This window comes from Struthio camelus, chromosome 3 (assembly GCF_040807025.1).
Source record: "Struthio camelus isolate bStrCam1 chromosome 3, bStrCam1.hap1, whole genome shotgun sequence".
Taxonomy (NCBI): domain Eukaryota; kingdom Metazoa; phylum Chordata; class Aves; order Struthioniformes; family Struthionidae; genus Struthio; species Struthio camelus.
Window position 1 is genome coordinate 73922124 of NC_090944.1, and position 14160 is coordinate 73936283.

A 14160-nucleotide genomic window follows, 5' to 3' on the forward strand; every position below is an offset into this window, starting at 1 on the left:
CAAAAGGAATTCAGAGATTTAGTTAAAAGCCCCATAGTTCTGGACAGGAACCGAATTTCCCATTACAGAGTCATTTTCTACCTTCTGTGAGGGAAGGAGTAGCTAGTCAGTGCAAAACTGCACACAGCATAACAGATCAAGAAAACAAAGTCTTTGCGGAAGACTACAGACTATTTGTAATGCACATGCTTTGTATATAATCTTAAAGAGCTTTATTCTGCTTTTAGGCTCTGCAGTTTTTAGAACACAGTGTTACATTACATCATTTGCCTGCTCCACGTGCTGCGGAGTCAGCATCCACACCCTATTGAGGGTGATAGTTATTTCAAGAACACAGATCACACATACATGTGCGAGTGTGCGGTGTAAAAACTGTTAGCAGCAGATGAGAAATGAGCTGAACAGGCAAGTTATATGCATTCTCTTCTCTCTCTAAAAAAAAAAAAGCTGCAAAAGTTCAGTGCATCAATTAAATATCCTCCCCAGCAAATTTCTATTCAGAAGTCTGACACCCAGAAGACACTGAGAAAGTCAGTTCTGTTTTTGCTTACATTTTAGGATGGGCTGAACCTCAGGACTACTCAGCAAAGCATTTAAGCATGCTGAAACGCAGTGAGGCTTGAGCATACGCCTAAATGCTCTGCTGATTCATATTCTGTGCATCCCCAGGTAAGTCCACATACTGTTTTGTAAGCAGGCACAAACTCAGGAAGCTGCCAACATTAAGGAGGCTATTTCTGAAGGTTACTTGCCATTGTTTCTTCATGACAAGTACATCAACTTTATATTTACCTATTCTGACCTAGTGGATTAAAGCACGTTGGCTGCAGACAAAAACTGGTCTGCACAGAAATAAAGTGTGTGAAAAACGCCTTTACTCTCCTCAGATCTACAAAGAGGTACATAGGATTAACCATGATAGGGCAAGGGGAGGAAGGAAAGTGTGGAAATTCACACTGATGACAAGAACATCTCTAACACTAACAAATAGAGTACCAGCAGGGGGATAAACCTCAGAAACATGTTTAAGAGGAGACCCCAAAGTATTAAGGCTAAGAATAAGATGTCTGTAGGCAGGCAAGACTATCCTGCATTGATCTACAGGGGTATCTTGCAGCATCATGTGCTAGTCGGGACTGGAGACAGGATACTTGGGCTTCACATGGTGCCACAGGTCTGAGTCAGAACAGCGCTGGTAGGAATGGCATGGGGATTGTCAACACTGATATCTAACCTACGTCATCATACACCGTTACGGAGCGGAAAGAGCAGGAGCCCACGCAACAAATCATGCTTCTACATTTGGTGTAAAGGATACGCTGCATAAGCAGCTTTCAAAGATGATAAATGACACTACGAAAGTCACCTCTTATTTGGCATGCCAACATTTCTCCTGCATATGAACGTTATTTTTCAGTGAATGGAATTCAGCATGAGGATTTGTATGAGAATGTTGGCTGTGAACACAGAATATGCCAAACACCATTCACTGGCTAGAAGAGTGCTGGTTTCTTTGCTTTAAAAAAAAGAATAAATATATACTTGAGCAAAGTATCAGCACATGCAGCCGACTGCGCGTGCCTGCAGTCATGTGCAAAATAAATGTAAATGCCCTATATTTGTAGTATGTCAAAGCTTTAAAAAAAAAAATCAAATCAGATCTCCTTGAATTCCAATAGAGAGAATATTATACTTCATTTTAGTGAATTGTGCCAAATCTTTGAAGTCAGCCAGTAATAGCTCTCCATGTTAAAAATAAATAATAAAAATAATGAGGGACTAACAACAGTTCTAGTCTATCAGCATGATGTTAAGCATGCATTGCATCTACATGAGAGTGGTTTAGTTACTGATGATCTCATTTCCTGAGAACTAGCTATTGGTAAAGGAATCAACAAACCACAGTGATTATGTACCAGGTTTTCTAGCACCACCCAGAGATCTGAAGTGGTGCTCCAGGCCTGCTAAATCGAGAAAGGTGAATGATGATTCAAAAAAATAACCTAGGAACAGAATGCAAGACAATGATTTTTCACAGTAAAGAAAATAAAAATAAGTTATACAGAGTTAAGCAAATAATAAATATAACCTTGTATGAAAAATAACTGTTTATTGAACTTATAACAAAGTAGATGTCAGAAAATTCTTTTCTCATCCTTTTTTCTCCTTCGTGAAAGGCTGTATGCATTGAAATGTATATATTAAAGTAGGAAGAGAAGATTTCTTTACCGTTTTCTGGTAAAAGAAATAAAGGACAATTCATCTTCCTTTGGGTTACAGTCACCTTTTGCAAGGCATACACACACTAATGACTGACAGATTCTGTTAGAGAAGATAACTGGGGAAAAAAGCATGTAGCTAAAATTCACTTAATTTGTCCACCTTTAATTTCCGTTAGGGGGAAAAGGTTTCTGTGAATATCTGTGTAAGGTATTAAAGATAGCTTTTCACAGAAAAAAATTTTCTTCCTCCTGTCTGTTTTAATCTCAGTATTTATATTTGTTCATTTCCATCAGAGACTATTTCTTGAGCCATGATATTTAACATTTGCACACAGTAGCTTGTATCGGAGACCTGACATAGCACAAGCATAACCACACATATAGACAAATACCAAAGCAGCAGAAGCGAGAAGCTGTAGCAAGACAGAATCACAGAATTAATCAACTCCTGAGACAAGTTTCAGGTTTGGCTCAGATTTCTCCTTCTTATCTGTTTGCTACCCAAGTACTTCAGAAACATGCTATTGCTAGCAACGGTAAGATCAAGAGCCAAGAATTTAAACCAACGTACACTGCATCATCCTTCCTTTTAACAGAAGCAAAGTACATTCCAGTTAACTGGCAGGGCAGGGAACCTGGCAAGCCAGCCAGGCTTCCCCCTTTACCTGTGTTATTAATGCTGCTATGTAGCGCTCCTCCCCAGGACCACCTGTTTTGCTTTTGTTTTGGCTTCTGGCTTCTTTCAATTGTGCGACGTACAACAGCTTCATGTCGTTCCTTAAGTGCAACAGGATAATAGGTTTGGATACTATTGGGTTTTTAAATGAACTTTCTCATCACACTCTGCTACCTTCCAGGCAAACAAAACCTAGCAGGCATCTTGGAATTGTGTTCAAGCTCGTAAGTGCTGTCTAGTAACACATCCACTCATGCTAATTTTAAAAAAGGACTTAAGCAGTAATTAAGCCATACATAAGTTCAGCTATTAACTAATTTTGAAAAGGTAAGATCTGTTTGAGACTTGTACAGAGCTGCAAAAAAGAACAGTGTCCCTGTTACGGTAGGCACTACACAGACACACAACAGGACTATTTCTCACTTGCATCTCCCACCTACTGAAGTGGCAGGTCAGTGGGAGAGAAAGGAGAAAAAAAAAAAAGGAACGAGCTGACTTACCCAGGATCATACAGCAAGTAGTTACCACGTCAGCTGAGATAGCCAAGAGTATATTCGATACACTTCCTCACTTTCTTCAAGGTTTTGTTAGAGAAGAGCTAGTATTTAGCTCCCCTTACTGAATGGCTAGTAACCTGCAGTAGACCAGAAAGGAACCACCTGCTTTCTTTCTACACTTCTGTGCAAGTTTGAGCTGTGCCATACACTGTAACCCTGATCTGCTTAACTTAGCTGTATTAAATTTGTACAGGGCACTTTAAGAAGCATTTATGCAGGTAGAGCTTAAAATCCTCTCTTTTGCCCTCTCTTATGCTGATCATGACTTACATTACATCCCTGTTGGGAACTTTCAAATGAAAAGTTTGAAACTACCATATCTTACAGTAAAAGCTAGCTGACAAAGTTTTCAAGACATTTCTTCTTACCTTATCTTCTTCTATTCTCTGCCTTCGCTTTTCTTCTACAGCAGCTCGTCTTCTCTCTTCCTTTAATCTCTGCTCTTCTAGTTTCTTTTTGCGTTCTTCTAGGTGTTTTTCATAATGTTGCCGTGCTCTCTCTTCTCTTTCTAACCAGATAGATTCTCTTGCAGCTATGAGAAAAGTCAGAAGTAAAGCACAAACATGCTATGTTTGATGAAATTGTTAATAAAATTGGGATAACCAAGCTGTACTGAAAAACTTTTGAACTCATTTTCTTAAGATATACAGAAGATGCTAATCTCCATGTGTTCAAACTCCATGTCACACTAATTCATCTCCATCTCAATTTAATTACTGAAAATTACTACCAGAAATAGTCAAATTATCTGAGATTACAGTTTCTATGGGGAAGAAAGGCTTTTGTGTTATAATACCTAGATACTTCATTAGATAAATGCAAACACATTTCTGTTGTGCAGGCCATGATAATCACAATCATTTAATGTAAAAAGAAAAATAAATCCTCCTCTTTATCACCACTACATGCCTTTAATGATCAGTGCAGATCCCTAACATGACAGAAATGGCTGGGGTGACAACTCCAGGGCCTTGACTGTTAGCCGCACCATTAGTGGGCCAGAAGGAAACAAATTAGCCATCAAAGAAGTCAGACTGACGGTGAACTTTAATTTGTTGTGTAACTCCATTGCTGCAGAGCTCTGAACGTCATGTTTCAGAAAAGCTAACCAAATATACAAGACAAATTTTGCTCCCCTTCAGGGTCTGAATATTCATGAAGGTCCTACCTGGAATACAGGCTTAAACCCCAAAACTTGTTTTCTGGAAAAATCTATTAATTATTTCTAAAAAAAACAGGACACATATCTCAGGATCTTCAAGAACTGACACACAGGAGTGCAGGAAGAGGTCACGAGACAAATCTCACTGAGAACCACATGAGAAGACCTTACAGAGAAAGAGCTCAATGATAACACTGCATCAGCAACAAGGAACCAGGCTAGCACAGTTATCAGAAAAATTTCTAATTTCCAGGGCCAAGAAAGCAAGGGAGCTCTCTACCCAAGCTTGAGACAGTAATTTTTTAATTCAGCCTGAAGAAGAGCCTGTTGTTATAATCCCATATTCTAGAACAGCAACCAGGCCTTCAATTAGTAGAGATATTTGTGTCGTGAGACATAACCACATACCAAAAACAAACAAAAAACCCTAAATGCTTCTAGGTGTTCAAAGCAGACATCACAATTTTTGATCACTTATAATGCATCTTCACCAACTTCCTCTTCTGCATGTTCCTGCCTACTCAAACAAATCTCACATCACCTGATAAAGAGCTTAGATTTTACCCTAAACCTTGGGTATAGTCTCCCAAAAGCTTTACCAAAGCACATCAGTTCATATTCAGACTATCTGCCTCAAGCAAACAGCTCTGTACCCTTTCAGATGTCAAATATTTTGCTGAGCAGATACCATGGTTAGCTTTGCCGTAGGATGCAAACTAGCAAAGAGAGGTTTGGCTCAAGAGACACAACCAATCAGAAAACATCCCCTTGGCAAGATGAGTGAAAGATCAGCAAGACGGTTGCAGGAAATTTAACAACGAAACATAGCTGGAACAATTACAGCTATAAGGAACACTGCAGTTGCTTAACTATTAAGTAGGAAAAAAGTAGCACCTGTAAATGTAAAATACTAACTGAAGAGCCAATAGAAAAGTTATAGAAGTATTTTGTTACATTGACTTAGCTAAATGACTTGAAGGAGGAAATAGAACCAAAAACGAAGCAGAAAAGCGGCTTCTAGACCAACCGAAACCTGCAGAGGTTCCTTCTTCTATGTTAAAGCCTTGTGACATAACCAAACGTTCTCAGCAAAAGCTGACCAAAAAAACACAGGAATTCTTTTAAGCTTGCATAGAGAAAAGTGTTTAATGGAAGCAAGTGTCACTTACATTCTTGAGGTGTGGGTTTTATCAGTTTTTCACCTAGGGTCGATTTCCATCTTAGTATAGGCCAATATGGAGCAGATTATCAGATTTTTATTATTATTCTTGAATTTTTCTAATAATTTTTCTTTTACCATACAGTTCTCACCACAGGACAGCACCTACCAAGCAAAAATACCTTTTTTGAAATCCCACCCCCCATCCCAACAGAAAAGAGATATGAATCACTACAGGGAAACATTTATCAACACTTGCCTTAAAATAACGCCCTTCAAATCACCCGACTAGAAAAAGTCATGTGCAAGGCTGCTACCTCCCTTTGGCCCAGGTGTTGACATGTGCTCAGGAAAGCCAAAGCCAATCACCTGTGTTGGGACAACTTGTAGTATGCTGTAGGAAACACACAGCCAAGTATAAGTCGTCACTGGAAGTTAAAGGCAGAAAAGCTTAATTAAGATAAAGAGCCAACTAATGGCCACCTACTTAAGGTGAGACCTCAAATATCCAGATAGCAGAAATGAACTAGAAATCAATGAGCCAAAAATGATGTTCCAAACATGAGGCTCATCTGTCAACCAAACGTGAAGATGCGTCCACTGCCCTTTCTTGGGAGTTGACAGCTCACCAAGAGAGCGGATAGACAAAGAGATGGCTCTGTCATTATGCTTTATCCTTCCTGGGACTACACAGTCCTTCATGATACTGCTTTTCTATTGCCAAAGGCCAGACAAGATTGAGCCAAGAAAATGAGTCAGGTAGTACGTCCCCCCTGTGCTGATGATGCCACTCCCAGGACTGAGTTCAGATGGATCAAGGAAAAAGCCTGGTTAAAACCAGATTCTTCTATTCCTCCTTTCTTGTGATGCTCTTAATTACAGCTGGGTCCTCGTGAAGAACAGTCAGCCTGGGCAGACGGGTAAGCACACTCGCTGCTGAAAGGGTGCACTGGTCTCTGAAATGACGGGAAACCTCACGTCAGAAAAGGGGCTACAGGCAGTGCCATTTACTCATGCTATTTAGATGAACCAGCACTCTGACACTTCGCCAAACTCAACACTTTGGCACTTGCCAAAGCAAGAAACACAGAAGCTGATTTACCCTTGTGACACCAAACTGATACACCCCCCCCCCCCATATAACAGAAAAAAAAAAAAAAAGTTCTCTGTATTTCAGATTACGGAAGCCTCTACCGCAGCCTCTCAGTTGCCCCCTAACACCACAAGTATTAAGCTCAAAAGTCTTTCTCTCATCTTCACAGAACTCTGCGGTTCTGCTCTGGGCAACACCACGTTCCTGTTTCTCTGATAAGTCTTGCTCTTAGCTTAGAATATGTTTTCTCTAGAACATAATTCTCTCTCCTCCACCAACAGGATCAATTACTAAATACTGGACACCCCTCTGAAAGCAGATGTTTCACAAAAGGCACAGTGAGAGCAGCAAATCAAGCCTGTTACTCATCAGGACACACAAGGAAGAAGGAAAACGACTCTCAACACTTAAGTTTAAAGGCTTGTTAGGTAAAATACTGTACTGTATAAAACCAAATTTGAACAGAAATTAACTAATAATACACTGTGAGTAACATAATACTTTTAAAAATCATTCTCCCTATGTCAACACCATGTTTTACCCTCCCCTTTCTCATCAAATAATTGTTTATTAATTCCAGTCTGCAGTAACTGTTAAATGACATTTCTGGAGGATATGTCATCATTCACTCTCCTTTAAGTCATTCTTTACAATTACTTCCAGTGAAGCTTCTACAACTACTATTCCTTTTCAGATCAGTTTCCTATTTGAGCCTGTTGTTACATTTCATTTCTACAACTGAAATGTCTAGAGGGTTTGTTCCAGTTCTGAGGACACTACTGCACAAATTCATATAAAGGTAGAGTCTGTAATACTCTCTAGCTTTAAAGGCATTATTTAAAGGTACAATTTTACAGAGTGATTTTATTCTAACATGCACAAAGTATAAAAATTACTCCTCATTTCTGTTCTTTACTATTTTTAGATGTCAGAAAAATGGATCTTGGAAAAAAAATGAAAGAATCATTTCCTACCCTCGTCCTAAAAAGAGGTCTGGACTACATTAGTATTTACCGCTCACAAAATTTGCAAGGTTTGATCTTTATTGTTACAAGCATTAGCTTTCCCTAGCTACCCATTCTTGAGTGAAAACAGACTGTTCCCTTATGTAACGTCACATGTTTGCAATCTAAATTAGATCCACCTTCACATAGGAAATACTCCAATTAGACTCTTGCAGCATCCTCTCACCGTGGTGCTATAAAAATAACAACAACAAAAAACACAGCACACACACTCTGTTAGGTAGGCCCTGAATGCACTAAATAACCCAAACAATGCAGTTCCTCAGAACTGGAACTCAACCAAATCGTTTTTGTTTCAGGAGCTTTAAAACATCCATTCTCTTCAGAATAAGTTAAGGAATTCAGAAGCACAAATCTCATGAAAGTCCATCTAGCTGGAGCATGTTGGCTTTTATTCAATAATCATGTAAGTACAGACTCCCGTGACCGTATCAAAACAAGCTACCGCTGTGAGTTGAAACACATCCACAGATCCCAAGATCATGTGGATTTTTTGCGCCTGGCATCTGCTTACAATGGCAACCCAGCATGGAAAGGCTCTTTGGTTTGCTATTGAAAACAAAGCCCTTCCTAAAGGACATGAGGAATTAAGAAAAGCAAATCAAAAACTTCAAGTTATGTCACTGGAATATTAATTTGCCTATTAAAGATACGGGAATTATTCTTTCTTTTTGTCATTGATGTAAATAAGTAGATCTTCTAGGGACACTTTATTTATGGTGGTTTCTGTAGGCTTCAGCATTTCATGTTGCACAGAAAAAGTAATGAAAATAGTAATTTTAACTTTTCAAGACTTAAGCCATGCAAAGAGGCTGAAAACATTTTTCTACTTTGAAGAGAGTACAAGAGTTAGTATTCACATACAATCTCAGTGCTGGGCAGACAATCAGAATACAAAACCTTTTGAGAGTAACGCTAATCTTTGATTTTCTGCCCAAAGTGGAAAGGATTATAAAAAGCATCATACTTCTTGATAAGGAAAGACAGCTCAATAACAGAAACCCACATTAGTGATGGATTACCCAGACACATGAAAATGGTAAGCTGGAATAAAATAAGATATACTATAACAAAAGAGATAGATTTAAAACTGATTTTAAATGCAAATATAAAACCTATATTTTAAAACCTATAAAAAATATATATTTACCTATGAATTACAGGTAAAAGGCAACAGAAAATACATACCGATCTGTTAACATGAGGCAGCTGCTAATTTTATGCTTGGATGAACTGTTTATTAAACTCATCACTGGTACATACAAGTATGATTTATAATTTAATATACGTGTTTTCTGAGTAAAAGTGTAGTATCTTCTTTCACAAATTTAACTCTTTCCCACAAACATGTACGTAATCTTTCGTGTGTTTGTGTGTGTGTGTGTGTGTGTTTTTTTTTTTTTTTTTTAAGGCCTATTAGTTCCTACATCATCTCTCACTGGGACCAGAACAACGTCTCTCCACTGTTTTCATTGCTTCCTGGATGCATAACAGACATTTTTGCATGAGCATAAGCATCAGTCTTTGCCATCTACAAGGTAGGTACATACAATGACATAAAGTTAGTATCCAGAGATATACGGTATCTTCAGGGATGAAGAAAATATATTAAAGTTTATTTTAAACTCTAAAATAAGAAGGGGGAAAAAAAAGTCTACTCAAGGATAAAAAATAGGGTTATCCAGACCGATTACGAATGCATGGCTGTGCATCTAGAAGCACCCTAAGCCACGTTTCATAGACAGGAACACCTACATCAAATTTCTTGCTGCTAGAGCGAAGCAGATAGGCCTACAAGAAACAGAAGATATCTCTAAAACGTTCAACCAACCTGGGAGAGCAGCTGATTTCTAAGATGTGGAGAGGGAAAATAGCACTTTTATGGTGGGTCCTCCAGGAGCTGTGCTAGGAGCTACGTCAAGTGCTGAGTTACCTGAACTCTGGTAAGGGACACAGTCCAAAGAAAAGGTTTCTCCTTGAGGCTGCGCCTTAACAACTTCATTACACTTCTCTCCCTTGCATTAACACACACTGCCTTACAACAGGGAAGAATCATTTAAAGAAAGCTTGATTCTCATTCATCCAGTAGTACCTGCTGAAACCTTAAGTAGCAGAGGAACGTTTGCACTAAAGCTGGAAAAATACAAAAGAAGAGACAACCAGATCCTTGTTTTATAGATTGTGCTAAATAATGAGATAAGTTAGAATGCACATTCACATGATATAAGGACACAGAATTGGAGCAGTAAAAACGAGATTTAGAAATTGAGGCCTGGACACACTAATACCTTCTGCTTGTTTACAAACCAGTACTGCTGGATTAGGCTAGCAGGAAACATAGTTAGGCTATACTTCTGGCACCTCATCCTGAAGTTACTGAACAACAGAGCAAAAAAGAAAAACAAGGTCAGTTGAGAAACATTCCAATACTATCAGACATGTAAGACTTGAAACCACTCAATTTTACACTCGAATTAACTCATTTAACATGGGAGATGTTAATTCCGAACCATGCACATTTCTTCCATGGAAAGCATTTTGTTGGCTTTCTTTCTCCTAATCTAGTTTCCAGTGCACCAACAGCAGGCCTTTCTTTGCAGGGACTTTAGACAGGTTGTGAGGGGAGAAGAAACAAGTGAGAGGGGTTGAAGCCCCTGTTGTCCGTACACCTGTGCGAAGCAAGGGGAGGTCCTCCCAGTTCCCCTTCTCCTGGCCCTTCTGCTGTCTCTCACTTCAGCCCTTTATCCTCTGCTTTACTGTCTAGACAGGGGCAGATCAGCCTATCACTGCCCTTTCTCAATTTGCTTTTTGCATCCACCTTGGATGCACAGGTTACCTGACCAGTGATCAAAGAGTCTTCATCAGTTTTTCCAGCCTTTTATCTTTTTTGACTTTACAACACTGACCTTAGCAATAGCTTTCTCTTCTGACCACTGTTTCACCTTTCCTCGCTGCCAGCTCTGCACTGTCTGAGACTGTGATCACCTCTTTGCTGCATCAGCACTAAAATGGATCAGTGATGCTTTAACCGTACCTAAAAATGGGAACGTTGTATCAGCCCACAGAAATGGCTGACTGAATGAATTAAAAGGTGAACTTCAGAGTCGTTCATTAAAGCTGAATTGTCAGATCTGTAAGTCAAGCTCTCCCCAGTAACCATCCTCTGAGGGACACAGAGCACAGAAAATTTTAAACCAGTTTTCTTTAAAAATTGTTTTCTTGTCCTATAAATCCTTCTAGCACTTTTCAGTTCTCTGAGGACATCTCAAAATGATTCATTTGCTAATGCCACAGATTCAGTTTCTGGGAAGCTTCTCTAACATCTGTACAACTAGAAAGCTCTGTCCCCCACTGCAAGACAACAGGATAAGCCAAAGGGAATTCACAGAAAGTAAGTTTATTTGTAATTTTTAATCAATGAGATATTTTGCTAATGATATTTTGCAGATGGGAGAGAATCACATGTCGTAGTGTGATCTTTCTATTAATTTAATGTGTATGGATCTAACTAATCTGAAACTCAGATACATATTTTAAAAGTTACAATTAATAACACTTTTCCTTTAATGAACAGTTAAGTCAGATGGCATTACTTTCGTCTTCTGATCCTGACGCCAGAAAGAAACCCAGCCAAGTGTCCTTGTTCAGAAGGATTGTAGCTGTGATAAAACAGTGTTCAAGCAAGATTACCATAGTTCAAATACGCAGATATGTAAGACTTTAGAACTGTTTGCTCAAATTTCAGGGACAGAGATACTGCAAACTAAAAACAAACAAGAACCACCCCACTCTTCCTTTTTGTTATACCACTATCTAAGGTTTCTTGAATTAAGAGCATTTTTAAATCCCAGTAAGTTTCCATGTGGAAAATATATTTCGATTTTTCTTCCCAATTATTAATAAGTGGGAAATTCAACATGCCCAGAAATCAACTGGCATAGAATGGCTTGCATCTATACTACTACATTTTTACCTTCCAGAACAGTGGCAAGACTCAAATAACATCTTAGGAATAACCCAGGGGCTTCCTCTGCCAATTCTCAAACCTTGCCTGGGAACCAGCTAGGAGAGGTCTACTTGGCTGGAGCCAAAACCATGGCAGACACCATCGTAACAGTTCAACAGCAAGAACAGCTGAGTTGCAGTGCTGGCGAATGCTCTCGGGCACTGTTTAGTTTGCCAGTATAGGTGCAGCCAATATGGCAAAGCTGATGGCGAAGGCCCCAACTGGAAAAGCATTAGCTTTTTAACTTTTCAGTTTGACGAGGCTCTGCAGTAGTATCACCTTTACAAACAACTCTTGACTAGTCACATACAGACAAAGATTTTGCCTCCTAACACCTACATCTGTACCATGCTCCTTTGCAGAGCTGGGCCGTGGTCTCTCCTGTCTCATGACCCAGCAGTGCCAAATGCAGCCAGTCAGCCTGACATTTGTGGTTAAAGCCAAGGAGCAGCCACGGTGCTGAGCTGGAGCCGAGTGTGACCGCAGCCTTCCCTTTATCGTTTAGGAAGGGCCCCATTTGGCAACCTACACCTGCATCTACTGCAGCCTCTCTTGGGATTCCCATCTTGCATGACCCAAGAGGGCTGGTTGCACACAGAGAGATCTGATATTCTGAAATATTTTCTTATTTTAACAGATAGATTTTAATTTGACACATATATACTGTGAAGAAAAAGTACCAGCAGAAACAGCACAGAACGAAAATGGTTACTAAAGAACAAGTGCCCCAAGCAGATGAAAGAACCAACTGGAAGCAATATCTATAGAATCAAGTAAATACTTTCCTAATAATCCTTTAACGATCTACGTACATATATCAGTAAATAATGCAAACACATTAGTAAATGATGAGAGGAATAAGAAAACCTGAAGCATAGCTGCTGAACAATTATTTTTATTTCTGCCTATGTGACAAGGTAAGTCTAAGAGAGAGAGAGTAAAGCTAAAAAACCAAACTGACGCAATATATTAACCACAAAAACATGAATCTCACCTAGAAAAACTTCCAAAAGTCATCTTTCAGAAGTTCTGGCATAGCATTTCAAAAGTAATCCCTCCCCCTCAGTGGAGGGATTACATAATCCTGATAGAGCGATGGAGAAGTGAAATAGTGCACATGCCCCAGTGTGCCTCCCCCATTTTCTAGACAAATTCCAAAACTAGACGAAAATATACTAAAGTGAAAGTGCCACTTTTATGATAGCCTTTTTATTCATTTTGATGAGGTAGCATAACTTGACCCCCAAGAAACCGCAGACACTTCTACCACATGTAAGTATCCAGACAAAAAAAACCAACAGCTATCTTATCCTAAAGATTCAAATGGGATCAAACTTACTGCCATACTTCCAGGATACTCCAATCGTTGAAAAGAAGAGGTGTTTTAGGCACTTCAGTGTGTTAAGCAAAGTAACACTGCTAGAACGCCACCGTAGGTGCAAGCAAATTCTCAGAGCGCAGAGCACATATTGCACATATCGACCCATTGTACCACAATGAAAGCCAGACCTATCACAGTAAAAAGCAGAACTTGCAAAAAACCCATTAAAGTGTAGGAATAAAAGGAGGGGGGGAAATAGGTCCTAAATCAACACTCCTGGAAGGTCAGGATATTAGCCCAATAAAGAAACATGTTAGCTATTAAACTGGCACTCCACATGATGTCAGCAGAAGCGGGTGAACAAGTTAAATTAATTTTCATGAGAAGACAGAGATAAGGTGACCTCGTGTCATTCAAGTTACTAAAAGTACAAAACAAAATTGTTACAGATTACTACCATCTCTGTACTTCCAGAACTTAACACTGAGCTGGTGAGGTGATTTTTCCTGTTTGTTTTTTAAAGCACAAAACAATTTCTCCTCAGGTATGACTGAAAGATCCAACTTCTGCTTAAAAAGAAGCCTTTGTTAATTTGACTAAACCCCTGATTCAAAAAAAAAAAAGTTTAAATCCAACTTTTAAATCTTTCCTTCATTTACTGTTGCAAAGCTAATGCCACGGTATTAATAAAATCCCAGCTCCAGTTTTTAATGAGACACAAACACATTTATATAACAACATTATGCAACTTGGTGTTTCTTGAAGACAGACAGTTTAGACATTTCTTTGCTATGATTCACATGACATGAGTGACTGATTACCTAGGTTCTGCACTAAAAAAAAAACGAAGCCTGCATGTCGTTGTAAAAATCATTGCTTTGCTAGACTGGAACACAAATCTCAAGAGACAGCTCCTAGATCACAGTGTTAACAGACAAA

At 39.1% G+C, this 14160-nt stretch overlaps 1 protein-coding gene across 7 annotated transcripts in view; it reads right to left on the minus strand.

The window, feature by feature from the left end:
* Positions 1-14160, minus strand: part of MAP7 (microtubule associated protein 7) — a 126126-nt gene that overhangs the window by 32290 nt on the left and 79676 nt on the right. For all 7 annotated transcript variants that reach the window (XM_068938435.1, XM_068938434.1, XM_068938437.1 and 4 more), the window contains exons 4-5: positions 3824-3987; positions 2888-2999 (exon numbers count right to left, since the gene is read on the minus strand). In XM_068938435.1, coding sequence (XP_068794536.1) covers positions 2888-2999; positions 3824-3987 — 276 coding nt within the window. The remainder of the gene's footprint in view (positions 1-2887; positions 3000-3823; positions 3988-14160) is intronic.